The sequence below is a fragment of the Taeniopygia guttata genome, chromosome Z (assembly GCF_048771995.1).
Source record: "Taeniopygia guttata chromosome Z, bTaeGut7.mat, whole genome shotgun sequence".
Classification (NCBI taxonomy): Eukaryota; Metazoa; Chordata; class Aves; order Passeriformes; family Estrildidae; genus Taeniopygia; species Taeniopygia guttata.
Genome location: NC_133063.1, coordinates 76,632,522 through 76,649,296, shown reverse-complemented (window position 1 = coordinate 76,649,296; position 16,775 = coordinate 76,632,522). Strand labels below are relative to the sequence as shown.

Sequence of the window (16,775 nt, the reverse complement as noted above, 5' to 3'; positions counted from 1 at the left end):
AGAGACAGAGCTTCACTGAGTTGAGCAGCCAGACGCTCACCCTGAGGCAACAGGCTTTGGTGCCTAAACATGACAGGTCCAAGGCTAATTTCTAGCTGGAGGTCACTGCCTGCAGGAAATCGCTGGGTCCTGGCAGGACTCCAGCACTCAGCATCCTCGGCCAGCAACAGCAAGAGCTGGCTAGTCAGAAACTTGCAGCTCTGTCTTGCACTAAATACAGCATCACCCACAACAGGCACTTACCGGCTCAGAAGATTCAGGCTCAGGTGTGACCACTGATGGAGACTCACGGTCATACTCCTCAATTTCCTCCTCTTCGGCTTCACCAGGAGGAGAGAGAGCCAGGGCAGACACTGTTGTTTCCTCTGTCATCTGTGGCAAGAGAGAAGTATGAGGGACAGGCTGTTACCTATCATCTATAACTTCCTATATTCTCACATCTACCACCATTTCTTCCAAGGAAAATTGAGAAACTTTAATTGCAATGGGATTCCAATGCGCTCTCATGGTATTAAAATTTGTTAATCCACCTGTACTGCAAATTGCTCTGAAATAAATATTCCACCCTCCCTTCTTTCAGATACCAATGATCTCTTTGTAACTGACGTTATAAATCTTGAAAGCTCTGAAACGCAAAAGCAAAACTTGCAGCTCTGCCTTGCACTAACGACAGCACCACCCACAAGTGGCACTTACTGGCTCTGAAGATTTAGGCTCTTCTGAGACCCCTGATGGAGTCTCACGGTCATACTGCTCAATTTGGTCCTCTTCATATTCTTCTCTAAGAGCAGAGGTGGCTGGGGCAGACACTGATGCTGGTTTTGTGCTCTGGGGCAAGAGAGAAACATGAGGGACAAGCCGTTACCTCCTTCCTTCTCACATCTACCACCATATCATCCAAGGAGAAAGCATAAAAATTCAGTGTAAAAGGATTCTAAGCAACACAGATCAAATTAAAACGGGCCAATTCAACAGAACTATATATGGATATGAAGCTGATATTCTTCCCTGGTTGCCATCAGCAAGCAATGTTGTATCTGCAAGACAGAGCTTTTAGCTTTTGAGAGCTTAGAAATGGAAAAGTAAGAAAGAGTCATCTATGCCTTTGCTTTTGCTGCTGCAGACATGGAAGCCTACAACTGGATCAGAATCTCATCCAGTGCTGGAAAAGAGCAGGAAACGTTGTGAAGAAGCATCTGTGCTTGTTGGATAATGAGAAAATCAACAGGGCTTTTCCTCTACTAAACCAGCAAAAGAAAAACACAACAAACAATAAGCAGGGAGTCTCTCCGACACCAGCGTCTAAAGCACTGGGATGCAGTGAGGGTATGTTTGGCAGGGAAATGGCACTTGTGGTGAGCACTGTCATGTATGGATCTATGGAAGTGTGCCTGAAGGTCTCTCAACAGCCTCCCATTGTCCCGGCTGAAACACCCTGAGCACCTCCTCCTTGGCTCTGCGCTCCACACCCTTCCCCAGCTCCCGTGTCCTTCTCTGCACATGCTCCAGCCCCTCAAGGACTTCCTGCTTCAGAGGGGCCCACAAGTGTTTATGAATATAAAAGCGTAAAAAACTTTCTAAAGTGTAAGAAGTCTTTAGAATGTAGACATACTTTTGAGAAATGTTGGGAAATTTTAAAATAATAAGCAAAATCAGGATCATAAAATCAGGATCTAAATCATTAAGGAAAATTTAAAAATTTATAAAGCTGAGACCAAGAGTTGCAATAGTAATAAACTACTAAGGAACCAAGCTGAGACTTCTTTGAGCAGAAAGCCCAAAACTGTGTCTAGAAACCAAGATAGATTTCTCTCAGTGCTCAGTTGCTGCAACAATAATCTGCCTAGTTCAGAACATGATGTAGCAACGTCTGATTAGAAAAAGAAAGGGAATATCTTTTGGAAAAAAAAGAGATTTTAAGTTTTTAAAGGAAGAAATTTTAGCCATGCCAGTCTCTTATGGGAGGGATAATAGTAGGCCTATGTATTAATCACTCTCACATTATAACATCGAAGAGTGAAATCAAAGTTGAAGGAAAGCAGAATTAACTCTCTTTATTTTAATTATGTGTTTTTTTACTCTTATGAACTCATGCCAACTGATTGTCGCGTTGTGGCAAGTCTGATTTTAACTAATTCACAATTTATGTTATGAGAACTCCAGCAGAAGATACCTATTAAGGTTTTATGGGAAAAATATGTTAGTAGTACATATGAAAAATTTTCAGAAGCTAAGTTGTCTAGCAAACTGCCATATGATAAACCAGAAACACAAACTTTGTTCCTAGGTCAGTGTTGAGAGATATTAAACAAGCTGCAAGAAAAACTTTAATTTCGGTCAAATCAACAAGTACTCCTCTTAAAGCATATTTGACCATGACACAAAGAACAAATGAATCATACATTTTTAGATAAGTTAATACAAGCTGTTGAAAGACAATGCCCTGATAAAGCAGCTCATTCTTATATTCTCCAAAACCTAGCATTTGTAAATGCGAATGATGATTGCAAAAAAATTATTTCTACATTACCCAAACAGCCTCCAACTGTTACTCAAATGCTTTCAGCTTACAGTAAAATTAGCACTCCACAGTATCTTGCTACAGTACAAGCTAATGTCCCTAGAGAGCAAATTACTAAATCTCATGATTCACTAAGAAACAAATTTTAAAAACCAATTGAAGAACAAACAAAACTTTTTGAAAAAACTCTTGCTGCTGTTCAATGAACCTTTAATAAAAAGTCCTGCTTCAGATGTGAGAAGCCTAGTCATGTGATAAAGAATTACCCTGATCCAATAATAAAATCTGAAGTACCTTCTGTTTGTCCTCAATATCAAAAAGGGAAACATTATGCAAAAAATTGTCATTCTAAATTTGATATAGATAGTAATCCGCTACCGTTAAACTCCAAGCAAAGCGCGACCCACCGCGTGGTGAAACAAGTAATAGCAACCCAGAATCCAGGGAATTTTCCCCCTTAGCCTTCACTAGGAGACCTCAAAGCCAAACACAATATCTACCTTTACCACCAGTACCACAAGACATTCCTTCCTATTACCTCCAAGGACAAAACTGGAGTTAGCAAACTCAAAATTAATACGGTTTTTGAAAAATTTCTGTTATGAATGTATACCTACAGGTCTGATTAACAAATCACAACAAAGACAAGAATTTTTAATTATTATAGCTAAAGACAACAATACAAGTCTTAGACTATTAATTTTTCCAGTTATCATTTCAGTAAACGACAATCATTGCTTTACCTATAGACATATTCAAACAAAATGTATCTCAACAAAATGCTTTGTTAACCAATCAAATGGTGTACCAAGGTGATCCAGATGTGATTTCCACTCCAATGCTACATGTCTTCTAAGTAGAGCATACTTAGAAGCATGTTCTAAACCAACCAGAACTGACTTGTGGCCTAACTCATCGTGGTAGAACAATTTATGTTACAGGCATACCAGATACGGTGCAGATGTCTCAGTAATTTCTCTCCTGTTTTAGCCCATAACTAACACTTAATATCACCTATGAGAACACTCACAAGGATCAGAAGAACTACTGTTTGTTTAGAAAGCGAATCCATGATTACTATTACAAGTCTTGAAAGGAAGACAGCTGCTGTACGTCCCTCTCTATCAATAATTCCTAGAAACTGGCCTCTCGTCATCATCGATATAAAAGACTGCTTCTTCAACATACCACTTCATCCTGAAGATGCCCCAAGATTTGCCTTCTCAGTTCCAGTCATCAAGCAAAGAAAGCCAATGCAAAGATATCACTAGAAATCTTTACCACAAGGGATGAAGAATTCTCTAACAATTTAACAATATTTTGTCACACAGGTACTGTGTACAACTTGACAGAAGCATCCACAATCCACGATTCTACACTACATAGATGATCTACTCATTGCAGCACCAACACAGACAAAGATAAAACAAACTTGTGACAGCGCTGTTACTGAGATCCAAAAGACTGAACTAGAATTTCTACATCTAAGATACAAGAAATCCCACCCTAAAAATATCTAAAATAGAAGATAACAAAACAAACAATTTCACCCCAAAAGATACAACTTCAAGTCAACATCAACACTTTGCAAGATTTACAGCAACTTTTAACAGAAATTAACAAGATGAAACCTATTTTGAAAATTACCAACGATGAACTTGCTCCGCTTTTTGATCTACTGAGAGAAAACTTTGACATTAAATCTCCCAAGATTTTAACACCTGAAGCTCAACTCAGCATAACAAGTCACAAAAACTTTCCAAAGAAGACAAGCCCATCATTATGCTCCAAAGAAACCTTTCTTCCTGACTGCTTTGAGACAGAAGCTACAACTTTATAGCCTCATTTTCCAATGAGATCCATCTGAGAAAGATCCATTATTAATAGCAGAATAAGTTTTTCTTCCCTACAAGTCTCCAAAAACAGTTTCTACAACCCTAGAGATAAATAATAGCACAAATTGTAGTTAAGGTCAAAGCAAGACTATTAACCTTAACAGGCAAAGACTTTACAGTTCTATATTTACCTTTAAATACAGATTATTTAGATTAGACATTACAAAATTCAGATGATCTAGAAAATGCATTGTTAAGTTTTTCAGGTGTTTGTTCCATTCATTATCCAAGTCACAAATTATTACAAACAAAATTGAGTTTCAAAAAAAGCCCTTGCTAAGTGAAGGGCCTTTAAGTAATACAACGCTCTTCACTAATAAGTCAAGAAAAACATAAATCAGTAACTGTATAGTTAAATCAAACAACAAAAAATTAGAAATCGAATATTCCAATAGTAGAAAGTTCTCCTCAAGTAGTTCAACTAGCTGCTGTTGTTAAAGCTTTTCAGCTATTTTCAAAGCCTTTCAATTTAATTACAGATTCTACCTATGTTACTAATGTAAGTAAAAAAATAGTTTTAAAAAATATTAGTAATAATAATTTATATTGCTAGCTTTCGTGTCTTCATAAAATTTTACAACACAGAACTAACCTATATTTTATTTCTCATATTAAAGCTCATTCATCTTTACCAAGATGTTTAGCAAAAAGAAATACAAGAACAAATAAACGGACCATAGTTATCTCAAACACATTACCAAACATTTTTGAGCACACAAAATTGAGTCATACCTTTTTTCATCAAAATGCACAAGCACTTGTACACTTGTTTCGTATCTCTAAATCCCAAGCTAAAGCTATCATTACAGTTACCCTGATTGTCAGCTTGTGCAAACCCCTGTTTCTACAACAACTGTTAATCCACAAAGTTTAAAAAATCTACAATTATAACAAACATCACTAAACACCCTTCTTTTGAGAGATTTAAAAATATTCAGGTTTCAGTAGATTCACTATCAAGTACAGATTTTACCTCTATCCACACAAGAGAACAAGTAATCGTACCTATCAACATTTTTTACAAACATTTACTTCATTACGTGTACCCCAAAAAAAAACAATAGCCCCACATATCTATCTCAAAAAGTAGCAACATTCCTAATAAATTAAAATGTTCATCACACCTTTAGTATTCCCCACTCCCCCACAAATCAAACAACTGTTAAAAAGACACATCACACATTAAAACACATTTAGATCAACAGAAGAGGGGAGCAGAAGTAATACCACAGATAAAATTAAGTAAAGCTTTATGTGTTAAAAATTTTTTAAATGGTTCTTTTGCAGAACTAGATCTACCAATTTTTAAGCATTTTAAAAATAACACACAAGCAAAACTAAAAAGAAAATCCTCCTGTTTTAATTAAAAGCCTTGAAACAAGACAAATTAAAAGTCCTTTCCAATTAATACCTTAAAGCAAAGAGTATACTTGTATTTCTACAAGTACTAGAAAAGCAAAGTGAATTCCAATAAAGAATGCCAAACCATACAACACACCAAAACACACTAACAAACCCAAAAGTCAAAAAGCAAACACACAAACGTAAGCTAAACAGAGACTACAAGTCACGCCGAGTGTTCCTATGTCACCTGCAGAATCTGCAAACTTCAATTTAATGATAATGATAAATGTGTAAAGAGCTTGTTCCGTTGAGCTCTTTTAACAAAAACATAAAAAAGAAGGATTTATTATTATCATTAGATTCTAAAAAATTAACATTCTAAACTCTCCAAAAAATGCAGTTTAAAAGTTAAAATATATAGAAAATTCTTTTAACAAAGAGTAACTCAACAAAAAAGATATGAAAGAAAATCAGTTCACTTTATGTTTTCTAACTTTGCTTACTTTTTATAATGTAAATTTTCCTATACAACAACCAAAACCAAATGTCTAAGTCACATTAACCAAAGCTACAAGATCAGATACCATATGTATGTCTCACTCAAATCCAAAAAAGCCTTTTTCAACCTGTTTAGTTAGGGTACCACTAAAAAATTAGCCAATACCTATATAACATGATCCTTTAACAAAAAAGTGACTTAATAACAAACCAAGTGAAATTGCTAATAGGAACCATCCCACATAGGATTAAAGTCTCTAGAACAAACAACTCCTCAAAACAAGTTCAGAACCCCAAGAATTAAAGATCCTTAGTTCCTGAACAATAAATTTCTGTGTCACATTTTCAAGAAACAATTACCAAAAAAAATAATTCTCCAAAATACAATGTTATTCACTCTTACTACGAATATAAAAATTTAAGTTTTCAGTGCAATTACTCATACACTGTAGATAAAAATCTAAAGTTAACCAATAGCCACAGAAATTACCAAAATGTTATTAGTTCATTTGTAGAAATAAAAGATAGCAAAACATTCCATCATACCCTAAAGACAAACCATGTAACATTAGCACACTCACTGTAATAACACCCAGTACTAAAACAGTTTCAAAAAAGACAAGAAAAAAGATCTATTCATATATACCTATACCCAAAAGATTACAATAGTAATTTCAGTCTGTTAAAAAAACACAAAATATTTCAACAAGCTTCTTTTTACCTACAATTGCTTCAGAAACAACATTAAGACAAATAGGTAAGATTAAATATTAACTAAACAAACAAACAAATACCACATCCAGTGCACTCAGTAACATGCTGACATCAGCAGTGTCCAACAAACTCCAAAATCAAACAACCATTAATTTCCTTTTCTAACACAAAAACAGAGTTGTAAAGAATTCAAAAGAATGTGTTACATAAATTTGTCTAATCATTCTAAATCCATTCACAAAAACATACAAACACTTAAAAACTTAACATCTACAATTAAAAATAAAGAAACATAGTTAAACAATTGATTCAGTAAGTAGAGCTTAACTCCTTAATCAAAACAACTTTACAAGTTAAGTAAAATCTTGTTATTATAATATTAATATTAATTCCTTATTCCCTTCATTATTCACAACACATTACAAACTCATCAAAAAGTTTTTATTGTCCAAAAGAAAAATACAAAAGAAAAGTTACAAACAATGCACAAAACCTCACCAAAACTAATTAAAGTCACTCAAAAATTTACCCTTTACATTGAGACCTTAAAAAAGTCAAAATTTATAAATTTATCAGAACCTAATACAGATACTATACCTCACTTTACCCAACATTAATAATGCTTTAACTTAAAATTATAGAGCTTAAAACAAACAAAACCAAAAGTACCTTCATACAAAAAGTTTATAACTTTTTTCCTAAGTGAATAAATATAGGCAGTAGTAAAGCTATATAACACAACGTAATAAATAAGTGACGAGTCAAAAATAGTTTACTTAAAAAGAGAGGGGGAATTGTAGGGATATATAAAAGGTAAAAAACTTTAGAAAGTGCAAAAAGGCCCCAGAAAGTAGACATAAAGCTGAAAAAGGCTGGGAAATTTCAAAACCTTCTCCTGGGAAGCTAGGAAAAGAAGAACCAAGTGAATACATTTATATTTATTATAAGGAACAAGAAAGAACAAGAACTTAGTGATAGTTTGAGATGTCAAAAGTTCTAGATATATGCTTTGCAAAAATAGAAAAAGTTTCAATCTTATATAATGAATTATTGTATATTGTTTGAGGTTCATAGAAGTCCTTCTGTTAATGTTAAACCCACATGGGTCCTTTTCTTATTGGTTAGAGTATAATGACTCTGCACCTTTTCTTTTATGCTACTGGTTCAAAGAATATGTAGAAAAAGGCTTTGCATAAACTGCCATCTTGTCTTTGATCTAGATGTGCATGGATGTTCGTTTGTCTGTGTCTCTTGCTTTTTGCTTGTATGATACAGACATAATAAATCCTAAGTCTGCAGCCAGTCCGGGTCCCATCCTGTTCTGTGAGACGCAGACCGATCGGGCAGAAAGTGGACACAGCACTCCCAGCTATGGCCGCAGCGCTGCCCAGCCCAGGGGGACGGTCACTGCCCTGCTCCTGCTGCCCCACTGCTGCTGACACGGGCCAGGATGCCCTTGGCCTTCTTGGCCACCTGGCCAGGTCCTGGCCCACCTTCAGCTGCTCTTGGCCGGCACCCCTGCGTCCTTTTGGCCCATGCAGCTGCCCAGCCACAAAGCTGCCCATTTGACTGCAAATACAGCATTAAATTGTCCTTCTAATTCTACAACCACATCTTCTAAGGAAGTATCATGAAGGTTTATAGGGATAGAAATCTAAGTTGCTGTGACTTCAATTAAAATGGGTTTATTCAACTCTGCAGGAAGTTGCTCTCTCTTAAGTATTCATCCCTGTCTGGTGTCATCAAGCAATGTTCTCTCTGCAAAACTGAGTTTGTAGGTCTTCAAGGCTCTGAGTTGGAAATTAGGAAATATCCAGCTATGCCTTTGTATTTGTTGCTGAAGGCATGAAAATGGATTTTCTTCCAGCCTGCGTGCCCGGCCCTCTACAGCCTACTGGTTCTGGCTAAGCACACAGCTTACTCTACAATTGCTAAACAGCACAAACCTGAAATGTTCCTTTCTCACTCACCTTAGGACCAGCACCGCTGATTACATGCATCAGGTGACCTGTAGTGGGCAAGGGAAAACAAACCAGACGCTGTGAGAAAATTGCCTGGGCTGGTGAATCCCACAGAACAATCACCGCAAACAGAGAGTATTTTCCGTTTCACAACATCCCTCCAGGAGACACATTTCGTTCACACAACTAGCAAGAGATCCAGATAGTATTCTTGGGCGTGCCTACCCTTTGGCCTGTTTAGCCATTAAATGGATACAAACACGATCAAGAAAATGCAAATTCTTTGCTAACGCTCAATGCTCCTCTTCTACCAAACGCATAGCACATCTTTTTAAAATCCTCTCCTTTTGGTACCTTTTTTTTTTTTAAATCAGTTGCATGCACAACTTCTCATTAACTTGCTGGAGACAGTTGCCCAGAAAAGCTGCCCCAAAATTCCACTATGATATGGCAGCTCTATTGTGACACAGCACAGCAGCAGCTCCAGGGTCCAGGAGCAGACACTCACTGCTTTGGAGTTTGCACTTCCTTGCAAAGGGAATCACTATTTAACACTCAGTCAAGGGTCAAGTTAGACAGTCAACTCCTTTCATGAAAAAATGTAGAAAGAAAGAAGCTTTCCCTGAATTCTGGGAAATACTGCAGAGTTATTAGAAGGCCTTCCAAGAAGGTCTCCAGTTTAAATTTTCAAAGCTGTCTTGCTTGTCCCAGCAAACTGAGGAAATGACAGACTCTGCTGCCTCAGACTCTCCCGGGGAGGGAACAGAACCCCTGCAGGTTCCCTTGCAAATGCTGCCCTGTGGCGACAGAAATCCCCTTGTAGCTGAACTCCTTGACAGGAGCTTTACCAAACCAGTGGCACGCTAGTGCTCTTTCTGTTTCAAAATAACTCAGGCACTAAGAAAGAGCAGGAAGACATACAAAAGCCACGTTCGGGTACACCCCGGGAAAACCTCAACTTACGTGTCAGGTTAGTGAGGTAATAGCTGGAATAACAAACGCCGTAAGCTCCAATAGCTACAGCAACAACCTTCTCAATCATTGTAGCACTGCTGTGCAGATTTGCTCCACCGTCAGAAAAATCAAGGCTCTTGTCTGTGGGCAGCTCCCACTGACAAACGCCTCAAGCAGGAGGATGCTCCTGCCCTGAGCAAGCCCTAGAGCTGCTCTGACACTGAGGCCTTCCATGCACCAAGACAACCTTCTGATGCCACCATGACCACATGGCAACCATGCCCTGACATCACAATGCAAGCACTCTATATTGGCCTGTGAATTTAGGCAGAGCAATAACCAACCTTCCCTACAGCAAACGCAAAATAGCTGGGGAAGTTCTCCTCTGTCACAAAGCAGCACAAATTCCTTTCATGGGCCAAACAAACCCTGTTGTTCAAGGGATCCAAGAGTAACTCCAGGAGTGCACCAAGCACCTACAGCCTGTACCCGAACTGAGCACTCAGATGGGAACCAAGCTAAGGAAACCAGACCAAGAATATGGCCCAAAGCATTGCACATCGGAGACACAACCCTCACTTTTATAAATTTAAAGGTTTATTAAATCTTAACAAAGGACTGAATAAGGAAAACTTGCAGCACTGGGAGTCTCTATGAACATTACATAGAGCAGCTCATCTATCAAATGGTTGCTCTGCCTTTTATACCCTTCATCCCGCCAAAGTTTTGCCAAAGTTTTGCCATCCACTGGTGGAGATTCCTTTCTTACCTCTTGACTGGAGGTCAGGTGTTGTTACCCCACACCTCCTGGTCACAAGCCGGCCCTCCCCAAAAGCCCTGACTACCAAGGCTATTGCAAGGGGGAGGGGAAATAGGACTATGGGAGCCTATATTACAATAACATCACTATACATTTTTATATCCACATAATATCTACCTCTTAACAGTGAGAGCCAACTGTTACATTACTCATCTATAGCACACAGAACCAGGAGAGAAGGCACTGTTGGCATAACAGCTGAAACAATTCCTAGCAAATCTCCCACATATTTGCATGTTTATTGGATACGCCCAGGGCTCCTGAGGATGTACATCTCTGCCTTTATTCCCCTTTGGAAGCAGTCAAACTGGCAGCACCTGCCCACCAGCAGGAGCTGCTCCGAGCTGGGAACACGACTGGTGGTGCTGATTTCCAGAGGCTTCTGTGTCCCAGAAGAAGATAAGGAAAGAGCGGATTGAGAGGTGCTGGCGCTGCTGCTGCTCTGTGCCAGAGAGCCCCGGCTGGGCAGGGCACGGCGCTGCAGGCTCTTTCTCCTGCCAGAGCTGGGCACACCTGGGAACAAGGCATGGCAACTTGTGGGAAACCAAAGGCTTTGTGGGGGCTGCATTGCTCAGCACACAGCCAGGCCATCTGTGACACAGACTTCTGGCGCATAAAAAGATAAAGGAGAGGCAAATAGCTGGGAAAGGTTTCATTTTGACCTTTCTTACCTGTTCACAGAAGTTGCCAAAATGAAAGTTACAGAGCAGGGCCTGCCTGATCCCTGCTGCCAGCTCAGGATTGGAAAGGAGGCATTCATTTATTTCAGTACTCGGTGCATAGGGAATCACTCCCCTAACACCTGCACACCCAGCAATCTCACTTATTAGTTTGTATTCATGGAACTAAGACATATTCAATACTTTGCTGAAACTCGCAGGATAACATTACTCCAAATTATTTGACATATTTAAATAATCTCTCAGAATTTATTGACATCAGAATAGGAGTAGGAGTATCCTGTAGGTCCCTGGTGGTCGTTGCCGCAGGTTCAGGAGGAGACCCATGCACAAAAGAATCTAAGACACAACTGGGCTTGCCAAGCAAATGTATTCCATTAGTTGCAGTAGCAAATAATACCAACCCCTGGATTCCCAAAAATCCGCTGAGCAGGAGAAGGAGATGGAGTGTGGTGCTCGGCGACAGGGGCAGGTAGGCAGTGCACTTCCAGGACATGCCCTGGATCAAAACGGTGTGCACGTCATCCTTCTCACCCCTCCAGCCCAGAGCCAGGCCTTATACCTCCTGCTCAGGAGTGGAATTTTCCCAGTTACAGCATCAGCTCACACATGGCTGGCATGTGAGATGAGGCCAGGATGGCTCCAGATACCAAGGCCATGCCAACAACGGCTCCATTATGCATTGCTCCCCTTTCAAACCTTAACTGCCCACCGACTGACCCATACATTGTTTCTCTTTCAAGGGTCCTGTTCCCACCCATTAAACAATACACTTTTCTTCATTGTCTTGTCAACCTGCTCAAACACGGATCAAATATGGCAGGGCCTGGAACATGACTCTGGTTCCTGACACAGTCATTTGAAAACTATTCCATTCCTCAAATTCTCCTTTGCTGGTCAAGAGCCTCTTGAAAACATATCTTCCCTTTGAATGCATTCCAGCTACCTTCTTAGCAGGACCACTCTCTTTATTCTCAAGGCTAAAATAGCACTTGCACACATTAGGCACTGCAGTGGGGCAATACAGGGTTTAGCACTGCCTGTTAAAGCTAAAGGGATTCACAAGCTTAAGCCCTATTGAATACACTTTACATTTCTCCTTGCTGTTCTGGGAATCAACACAAGCATTTCATCAATACACCCTTCAAGTGCTCTTGCTGAGTGAAGCCACATTGCAGTGTCAATGCAGCAGCCAGGACTCAGTTTTTGCATGCAGGGAAAGCCAATTCTTTATTCACACAACTCATTTTTACAGCATTTTCACAGACCTCATGTTCAACTCCAATTGCCTGGTTGTTTTCTTGCCACATAATTCACTGCTTAGGTGTTTTTGTGTGAATTTGCTAAGACTCTTTTACTCAGGTGTTTACAATTTTCCTTTGTGGACTCTCATTGGACAGATTTCCTGATTATTACAGATGCAAACAGTTTTCTTCCCACAAGAGCTTGTTGTGATAACTGCAGCCATTCTTAGGATTTTTCACATGAGAAGTTAGCTAGCTGCACGTAGAAGACACAACAGGCCAGCTGCTTATTTTTAGCAGAGTAAGGCCTGATTTTATAAGGCCTTTCTCTGACAATACCCCTAACCTGTGTGCAACACATTGTGACTTTCTTTCACAAATTAAGGAAGAAAACACAGACTGCCTACTGAAATTTTTCTGCTCTCTTCCAACCAGTTCACGACTCAAACAAAACCCTCAGGCGCATCCCCGATTCCCTCTCTCCCAGCAGCTCCGAGCTGCGGCGTGGCACAGCGCTTGCTGTGTGCCAGAGAGCACAAAGCAGGCTGGCCTGCTGGCCCTGAATATTTCTGCAGAGCACTCTGCAGGTCACAGCTTTGCTGTGGCTCAGTGCAGAAGTGCGGGGTTGCAGGCGCTGCCTCCCAGAGCTGTGTGAGGCACTGGCTCCTGCAGCCGTGAGCTGAAGAGCTGTCCCTGCCTCCCGCTGGCCCATGGTCCCCTGGCACAAGCGCCGTGCCTGAAGGACGCTGCCCTGTGCTCCAGCCTGCCGAGCAGCCCGGCTCCTGCCCCGGTGCCCAGAGTGCTGCACACACTGCTGACCTTTGCCAGGAGTCGCAGGGCAGCCGGCACAAGAGTGGGAATGCTGAGCCAGGCCACCGGCCCTCGGCTGCCCTTGGCCTTTCTCTCCTCGGGGCAGACTCCAGAGGGCCAATGCCTCCAGGCTGGGCTGTGCCCAGCAGGGCTCCGCTTCCCCTCGGGAGCAGCCGGCTGCGCTTGGCCTCTGAGAGCGGAGGATGCGCCCGCTGCCAGCAAGAGGCACGCAGGGCCGGGCTGTGCCTCCTGCAGCTACAAGGGCCTCCTTGCAGCCTGCCCCTGCCCAGGCTCAGGCTGCTCCGGGCTCTGCCAGGGCTCTGCTGCGGCTCCACGCCGGGCAAGGCCGGGCCCGCTCTCACCTCACACTCGCTGACAGCTCTGCACCGCAGGAGACCTTTCAGAGCACCTCTCTGATCTTTCTGCTTTCTCCGCTGAGCAAGGCTCTCCTCCAGCCAAAGACTTTGCCCTTCGCGATACAAATCCAAGTGGCAGGCACCCAAATGCTCTCGAGTCACAGCTGAAGGCCTGCATCTGCACAGGATGTTTTGGCTGCCCCACTCGCCCTTTGGTTTTTCCTGCAAATGCCATTGCCCTTTCTGCCTCAACTGGAAGTGCCACAGATGTGCCAAACGGGGCCGGTGGGCCGTATGTCAAAGGCAGTGTAGTCTGGAAAAGAGGAATGAAGAATAGCCTTCTCCATTTACAAACCATACCAAAGAAGCCATAAGTGTGTCTCAGCACCAATAAAAGACAACTGGCAATTCAGAAGGAAATGTTTTCTGAAGGGGTCAGAGGGAGGGGAATCTTCCAAACGACTTGATGCTTCAAAAACTTTATTTAATTATAATCCTATCTATAAACCTATACTACAAAACTACTTAACAATCCTACTCTAGAGTCCTACTCTACAATCCTACTCTAACTTTGTAATAATATCTTCATCTAGCTCTCAGCTAGTAAAAGCTTTTTTTCACTTTACTGTAAAGTCATAAATAATAAAAAAAAGTTCTCCAAAATTTATGCACTCTGTGTTTTAGAATCACACTAGGAAAATTTATGGCAGTCCTACCTCTTTCACCTTGCCTGAGTCAATGACAAACACCACATCACTGACTGTTATGCTGGTTTCTGCAATATTAGTAGAAAGAATCTGCAAAGAAAAAAACCAAACCCACCAAAACTATAATAACTGTAAAAGCAATGGCAAAATAGGTCATTGTGGCATTGGAAAAAGTCCTCTAATACTTGCAATTTTGCGAATGCCAAAAGGTGGACTTTCAAGCACTTTCTTCTGGTACAAAGTCTGCATACTTGAATGAAGCACGAAAACTTGGTATCTAACGCAAGACAAAAGGAACATTTTAAGGATCCTTAAAAGAAGCAATGAAAAGCCACAGTAACTAAAGGTTTTACCTGTGAGCACTATCAGTGAATCTCTTATCATCCAAAACAATGCGGTCTCTCAGGCTCACTATCTCATCATACCCAGGAAGAAATATTAAAATTGCTCCTAAAAAAGGAAGTGGGTTTGCAAAGTTAAACAGAAAATTCAAATACATGTCGAATAGCACTCAGAAGGTTTTAACGTTTGTGGATTGCTGAAAAAAGAGCGTGATTCATCAGAAGCCAAATCCACAACCACTGGTTAGGTATTTACCTACCTGCATCAGAACTATGACAGATGCTGTGAAGTAAGTGCATTATCAGATCCAGATCCACTTTTTCATCATCAAAACTGTGATGATAAGCTGTCAGTAGCTCTCTGTCCTCTGCACTAAGGTCACTAGCATTTTTTTGGACCAGGGAACTTTCATCCATGTTTCCAAATCCGAATGAAGCGCTGTAACAGGAAAATACACCAGAATCAAGGCTGCCCCTTCGGGTTTGCATTGAGCCATCCTCTCAAAGTTAGTTCAAGACCAATATGACTATTGGTCTTGAATTCTGATGTTTAAGTGTAGCAGAAGGGAATCACCATACTATTACTGTTTACTGATTTCAATGTTAACCCAGTGAAGGATGCCACTTTATTTATTAGTGTTAACTTTAGTTTTCTTCAACTTCATTGAAACACAACCATAAGCAAAGGAAAGTATAAAGATACTTCTCGTTTATCTGTTCAAGTAAAAATACTTAAGAGATACGTGTTCTCCAAAAATTTCCCACTAGCAGAAACTACACTAAGAGAAATTATAGTAGAGATAAGCTTTACAAAACACTACCTCAAGTACGATAACTGTAAGTTAATCAGAAAATCATTCTTGAATGGCCTAGTGTACACATTACTTCTGTAAATTTTCTTTACTATGCCTATTGCATATAAAAAGTATAAATAAAAACACATGACAGATTTGTTTCCAAAGTAAGCATGTGAAAAGTATAGAATTAGCAAGTTGTGCAAACATAAACAATATGATACTGAGTACAAACTTTTTTGCTCTTTATTTTTTGAAATATTCCTATTCTTAAAAAGAAGTCTTGCCATTAAGTCCAGATTTTAGACCATGAAAAGCTAAAACCTGTTCTGATTAAAAGAACACAAACCTCAAATTTCCCATCACAACTCTTTGTATATCATATACAACTCATTCTGCAAAACAGTTACAACTGACCTGTAGGATTCCAACAGATGAACAACCTCCGTCTGTCCAAAGTGCCTAGCCCAGTCCACAGCCATCCTGAAATAGTTGCACAAGTATTTTTATTAGACTTTTCACTTCAAAAGATGAATATGAAGAGTGCATCAGGAGAGGCACTTGACACCAGACTTTTGTACCCATTTCTGTGCTGACATCCGTACTGTTATTGCTGGATCTGCAACTTCCCATTTGAAAGTGCATGAATAGGTGTTAACAGCTATCTGACTTTTAGGTGACTACAGTTCTTTACCACAAAAGAATGTCCGTTTTACACAGGAGCAAACATGCACAAGGAAGTGAGGAGGAAGAAAGTGCCATTCCTTTAAAAAGTCCACAACAAGGTGCAGAGATCAGACCTGCCTGTTTGCAGTATCCTTGAAGTCATCTCAAAAGGTCACACCCCAGGCATAACATTTGGCTATTTCATGTCTTTCAGACGCTGTCCTCCTCACGATGCAGTTCACTGTTTTATCTTTAAACTGCATTCCTTCCCAAGTTTTTTCAAATGTTAGTACCAAATATCAGACCCCTGGAATCCTAATTCTTATCATTCCATACAACAATTATTTACTGTACTTCCCTGTTTATATGAAGACATAATCCATGACCACAAAACCTGAGTTTCTACAGATTCACAAATATTTTTACATCCTACAATATATTTAGAAACATAACAGAAAGATCTTCTGATA

General features: G+C 40.2%; 1 protein-coding gene across 1 annotated transcript in view; it reads right to left on the bottom strand.

Moving 5' to 3' along the window:
- LOC116806765 (uncharacterized) overlaps positions 1-10,118 on the bottom strand; it is a 36,497-nt gene extending 26,379 nt beyond the window's left edge. The window contains exons 1-4 of the mRNA XM_072922603.1: positions 9,897-10,118; positions 8,943-8,980; positions 697-828; positions 244-372 (exon numbers count right to left, since the gene is read on the bottom strand). Coding sequence (XP_072778704.1) covers positions 244-372; positions 697-828; positions 8,943-8,980; positions 9,897-9,975 — 378 coding nt within the window. The 5' untranslated portion in view covers positions 9,976-10,118. The remainder of the gene's footprint in view (positions 1-243; positions 373-696; positions 829-8,942; positions 8,981-9,896) is intronic.
- Positions 10,119-16,775: the final 6,657 nt, after the last annotated feature.